General features: G+C 38.4%; 1 protein-coding gene across 1 annotated transcript; it reads left to right on the top strand.

Moving 5' to 3' along the window:
- The first annotated feature begins 4,087 nt into the window (after window positions 1-4,087).
- LOC145016881 (uncharacterized) lies at window positions 4,088-5,248 on the top strand. The gene is made up of 2 exons (XM_078975051.1): window positions 4,088-4,915; window positions 4,973-5,248. The coding sequence occupies exons 1-2, from the start codon at window positions 4,088-4,090 to the stop codon at window positions 5,246-5,248; spliced, it is 1,104 nt and encodes a 367-aa protein (XP_078831177.1).
- Window positions 5,249-6,290: the final 1,042 nt, after the last annotated feature.

Raw genomic sequence — 6,290 nt, 5'->3', positions numbered from 1 at the left:
TTTAATCTTTGTAACCCTAAATGCCTCTACAGTCGAAGTTCTTAGTCGAGCTCTTCTGAGGCGTTGAAGCATTAATCATATGAAATATTCAAATCCATATTTGTGTTTATATTTACGTTCTTAATTGCTTGCATGCATAGAATCAAATGATCCTGATTGAACTAAGTTGTAACAATTGGTATCAGAGTAGGAGACTGTGTAATCAATACACACTCCTTCTGTAATCAGAATTCTTTTAGGGTTTCCGCTTTTATCGTATAAATAGAAGCCGTCTTCTTCATATTAACGGCAACTCTATTTCAGATAAAACCCTAATCTCAAGTTTACAGGTTTGATTCTAGGAGCTCACCATGTCTCACGAAGATTCGCAAACAAATCCCATCAACATCTCAAAGAGCATTGGATCTACAACCAGAATACCTAGTCTTTACACTCAAGACTATGAAGTTTGGGCACATCACTTTGAAGACTACATGTTTGGATCGGAATAAAATGGCTATCACATCTGGGAGGCTATCACACTTGGGATGTTTGTTCACCCAGGAACGAACACAACTGTTAAGACGCAAAAGGAATACAACAAGCTAGTGGCGGATGAACACAAGATGCCGCAGGACGAGAAAGATAAGTTGCTGTGTAATGGGAAGGCTATGACGATGATCAGATTATCCTTACAATCTGATAATTTTCGGTTGGTCGGTTTATGCACGACTACCAAAGAAATATGGGATAGGTTAAAGGAGCTTTATTCGACTGATGAAGATCTAAAACACTCCATACAAACCTTACTTTTGTTAGAATTTGGAGCCTTTAAACAGAAACCGGAGGAGAAACTCATACAAACTTTCGATCGGTTCAATCATCTCCTAAGTAAGATGATCAAACATGGAATTGAAAGAAAGTTGATCGAGCAGAAGGTAACCTTTCTGAATGGACTGAGACCGGAATGGATAGTCGTCGTCTCAACCGTGAAAGCCCACGAACAGTTTAAGTCTTACTCATTAGCGAAACTTGTGGGAATAATTAAGTCCCATGAGAGTGTTGTAACCAAAGAAGCAAAGGTAGTTTCTGGTTTGGGATTGTTGGCCCTTATCTCAAAAGGAAAAAGCATTACACAAGAAGAAGAAGAGTCTGACAGGTTAGAATGTGATCTCACAAGTGAAGAGTATGCTATGATGGTCACTAATCCAAAGAAGTTTGCGCGAAGAAAATTTCCTGTCAACAAAAACCGAAACTGGCAAGGAAGTTATAGTTAAGAGAAGGTGATAGATGAAGCGAAAATTTCTTCTCAAAAGGATGAAGACAAGAAGGAGAGGAAGTTTGCTAGAGACTCTTGGTTCAATTGCAATTACTGTCACGACAAGAACCACTTTGCCAAAGGTTGCATGCTGAAAAAATGGCTGAGAAAAGAGATGGTGAAGATGACGAGGCGTATTATATGCGCAAGCTGGAAGAAATCATGAAAAAAAGGCAACTAATAGCACTAAAAATTTAATGAATGCCTTGATTGTGCAGGAGAATGCAGGTGAAGATGAGTTCGGTGGCATTGAAGTTTGGTCAACCGACTCCGAAGATGACGAAGTGAGAAAACCCACTCATGGGAAGGCTTATGTGGCAAAGGAATTAGGTTCGGCCGGAAAGTGCTTAATGGTCACCACTGGATTATCAACCGAAAGTGCAGACAAGGAACCGAACCTAACTGAAAATAAGTGTTTTACGGCTAAACCTGTCAGTGAGAACATCAACAACTGGGATCAGTTGATCAAAAAGGTACTATAAATAAGAATTAAATGAATTAAACTTTAAATTTTCTAACTTAAGTGGTAGTCTCATGCAAACTCGCTTAGTGAATTCTAACCTAACTGACCAACTCAGCAGGGTGTCTGCAAAGAGTGAGGAGAGAAGGATGTGGATTCAGCTAAAGGAGGCAGAGTTAATTAGGGCTAGGGATGAAAGTATTTATTTGAAAAGAGATAATTTGAAGTTTTAAAAAAAAAAAAGAAATGTCTTTTTTAATTGCTAAGAGTTTATACACAAATATTGCTCAATTACATTTAATCTTTGAGATATGAAAGAAAATTAATAAGATGATTTTGCCTTTCCTTGAATTTATGGAGGATGAGATCATATCAGTAGAAGATGTTGTTGATTGCTCTGCGTTTATGAAGAGTGAAAACAAGAATGAGAAACCCCTCATTTCAAAAAATTCGGTTGAATTTGCTCGCATGTCAAAAGACAAGCAACAAAAACTCAAGGAAAAGGGTATGGTTTATCAAAAGGTTCAGACTGTGCTAAATCAGGTCTATGCAGTTAAAGGAGTCACTACAAGACAAACGGCAGAATTAAGAGTCTTAGTGGAAAAAGACAATGTTGAAGGGTGCGACGATTACTTCTGGTCTTCCCCTATTCACAATGCAGATGAAATTGTAGGCTTGTCTGAGCAAACTTCATGGAGGGTTAAAGGAAGATAAGTTGTTGAACCCGTCAACAAACCCTCAAGCATCGACAAACCAAGCACAAGTGGAACTAAAGAAATCCCTAAAGAACCAATGAAAAAACCATATGTTCCAACAAATACAACCGAAAAGCCAAAGCAAAAGCTAAAAACTAGCTTCAACATCCACAAATCATAGAAGGGGTTAGCAGAATAGAAACGCTTAAGAAATCAAAGATATGCAAAGAACTTGAATGAGCGAAAACGTCACTGGGAATCTCAAAAACCCAACTACATACCTCCTAAGAAAGTGTCAATGGATAAGGGAAAGGAAAAAGTGGAAGGAAAAGAAACTTTCAGCGCAAATTCCTACTACTCCAAAAGTCCGAACCGAACATCGGCTCTCGTTTCCTAGACTAGCGCTCAGAACCGAAAGTCAAGTTTCGGTCCTCGCATTAGCACTCAGAACCGAAAGTCTAGTTTCGGTCCTCACATCAGCCCATATAACCGAAAGTCTAGTTTTGGTCCCAACACTAGTTTCGGTTCTTTCAATTCAAAGTGAAAAATAAACTCTCTGAAGGACATCAAAGGAAAGGGAAAGCTCGCATCAGATTCTGAGTTCAAAGATAAGAAAGAGTCAGCTAACCCTAGGATTCAAAAGAAAAATCCTAAACCAACTAATAACACACCAACTAATGCACCAATCTTTAAACAAGATAAAACTAAAATCAAGTTGTATACCATTAAACGAAAAGATCAAACCACTTTAGTAAAAAGAACATTTTTGGTTGATATTTCTTCTGCACTTCCTCTTTCTGTGAAAGACTCACCAGGACCCAAGAAGCTTTGGGTTCCTAAACCAACTTGAATTTGCAGGTGCTTTGTGACGAGCAGTTCGATGATGAATGGTATATCGACAGTGGCTACTCACGTCGCATGACAGGGAGGAAGGAAGAGTTGATGGAGTTTTGGTCCCTAAAAGATGGTGGGCGTGTAAAGTATGGAAATAACTCCTATGGAACAATCAAGGGATACGGTATGATAACAAATGGAGATTTCTGAATTCAAAAAGTGGCATATATTGAAGGATTGCAGCATAACCTCATCAGCATGTCACAACTAGTCATAAGACCAAGTCTGAAAGTATCATTTGATGATGAGGGTTCTGAAATCATTGAAAAGCATTCGAAAAAGGTTTTGTTAAAGTATAAACGCAAGGGGGATATCTATCCATTAAATCTCAACCCAATAAAAGGAAAACCAGCAATATGTCTGCTATCAAAGGCAAACACAGATGAAAGCTGGTTGTGGCATCAATGTTTATCGCATCTGAACTTCAAAGACATTAATAAGTTTGTGCTTGGTGACCATGTTTGAGGCCTCCCTCTTCTCAAGTTTGACAAGGAACATCTATGTGCAGTGTGTGAGATGGGCAAACAAAGCATAAAGAGTCATCCAACAAGAATCAAAACAAAGATTGTTGAAGCTCTTGAACTGTTGCACATTGACTGGTGTGGACCTTCAGCTATCGAAAGCATCGGTGGTAGTAAGTACATACTTGGCATTGTAGATGATTTTTCACGTTTCACCTAGGTTTTCTTTCTTAAATAGAAATCAAAAGCAACTTACAAGCTGGAGACATTTATTAAGCAAATGGAAGTTCAACTGAAAAAGACGGTGAGAAATGTCAAGAGCGACAATAGGCTGGAATTCAAGAATAAAGACTTTGAGGACTTTCTGGCTGATAAGGGAATAACTCACAACTTTTCGACCCAATATACACCACAACAGAATGGGATTGTTGAAAGGAGAAACTGTTTTTTATGTGAGGCGGCCAAAATCATGATCAGCTTCGCTTCTCTTCCGTTGTACTTCTGGGTTGATGTTGTTGCAACCGAATGCTATACTCAGAACCAGTCCTTTCTTAACAAAAGATTCCCAATCACTCCATATGAGATTTTAAATAATCGAAAGCCCAATGTTAAATTTTTCCATGTGTTCGGTTCAATATGTTTCATCCTAAACTCCAAGGAGAACCAAAACAAATTTGACGTTAAAGCTGATGAGGGAATATTTCTTGGTTATTCACTCTCTTCAAAAGCTTACAGAGTTTTGAATAAACGATCCAAACGGATTGAAGAAACATATTACTTCACCTTTGATGAAAATTACATGAAGAAAGTTCAAAGGAGAGAAAGTGACTTAGGGGAAATTTTTCCTACATCAGGACAAGTCTCAGTTCCAATATCCAACTCGTTCGAGGAGTACATTCGGTTATTTGATGAACCAGAGAAAGTGGCACACTTAGAGGAGAAAGTAGCAGATAACAAAATTGATAATCTCCAAAAGATCATCGATGATGCTGCAAAGGAAATGGAAAGTGAAATTCCTAAACCTACAGGAGTTCAATCCTCCACTGACTCTCAAATCAACAGCTCAACGTTTAAGGGGGAAAGTTTGTCAGCACCATCGACAACCAAGGTATCTTTCGAGGGGGAGAATTCTACACCGTCTCTAACTAATAAAGGTACATTTTAGGGGGAGAATCCAACTCTCTTAGAGGATGCAAACTTCGATGATGCCATGGGTTACACTTCTCCAATCGAGGGGGAGAAAGAGAAGGCAACTGACAAAGGAAAGAGTGATCAATCAGAATTTGAAGAGGAAGTGAATGTTGAATTGTATCCGACTTATGACCCAAATTATCCTTCTTTAGTGAAATGGACCAAGGATCATTGTAAAGAACATATTATTGATGAATCTACTAAGAAAGTTCTTACTCGTTCTCAATTAAAAGCGAAACAAACTGCATGATTATCTAAAGTTGAATTTTGTATGTTTAATTCGTTCATCTCCAAAATCGAACCAAAAATAGTAAATGTTGCACTCGATCATTCTGATTGGGTTCAAGCAATGCAAGATGAGCTACATGAGTTCGAACGTAACTGAGTTTGGAGGCTGATTCCCACACCAAAGGATGCTTCTGTGGTTGGCTTAAAATGGGTCTTTAGAAATAAATTGGAAGAGGGGAACGTCGTTCGCCACAAGGCTCGGTTGGTAGTAAAAGGATATTTCCAAGAGGAAGGGATAGATTATGAGGAAACCTTAACTCCAGTACCAAGGTTGGAATCAGTTAGAATCTTCCTAGCATATGTTGCCCATAAAAACTTTGAAGTTTTCCAAATAGATGTCAAATGTGCTTTCTTGAATGGAGAACTAGAAGAAACAGTGTATGTTGAGCAACCTCCCGGGTTTGTGAACGAGAAATTTCCTGATCATTGTTATGTGTTGGATAAAGTCGTTTATTGTTTAAAGCAAGCACCGAGAGCCTGGTATGAAACCTTCACTCGTTTTCTAAAAATGTCAAAATTTAAGCAAGGTTCGGTTGACCCTACCTTCTTCCGAAAGAAAGAAGGAGAACATCTAATGATAGTTCAAATTTATGTTGATGATATCATCTTTGGCTGTACGAATCCTAGCTTAATAGCTGAATTCAGAAATTTGATGGGGACTAAATTTGAAATGAGTGCAATGGGTCCAATTAACTTTTTCCTTGGTTTAAATATTATACAGGGTCCAGAAGGCATCTTTATCAACCAGGAGGCGTACACAAAGAACGTGTTAACCAAATTTGTCATGGCAGGTGACTCTAAAGTGAAGGTTCCTATGGCATTTGGCACTAAGTTCACACCATCTTTGGAGAAACCTGCTGTAGACATAACACTTTATCGTCAAATGATAGGGTCCCTTATGTATCTAACAGCTAGTAGATCGGACATTATGTTTTATGTTTCTTATTGTGCTAGGTTTCAAGCTAATCCAAGAGGACCTCATATGGTGGTTGTAAAGAATATCA

Source organism: Lactuca saligna, chromosome 9 (assembly GCF_052625555.1).
Source record: "Lactuca saligna cultivar CGN05327 chromosome 9, ASM5262555v1, whole genome shotgun sequence".
NCBI lineage: Eukaryota > Viridiplantae > Streptophyta > Magnoliopsida > Asterales > Asteraceae > Lactuca > Lactuca saligna.
The sequence above is the reverse complement of the archived record's forward strand: the minus strand, read 5'-3'. Positions and strand labels throughout refer to the sequence as shown.

Bases quoted from the DNA above. Each gene is read 5' to 3' on its own strand.
- LOC145016881 (XM_078975051.1), top strand. From the start codon at position 4,088: ATGGAAGTTCAACTGAAAAAGACGGTGAGAAATGTCAAGAGCGACAAT. The intron at 4,916-4,972 runs GTATCTTTCGAG...GGTACATTTTAG, and splicing joins CAGCACCATCGACAACCAAG to GGGGAGAATCCAACTCTCTT.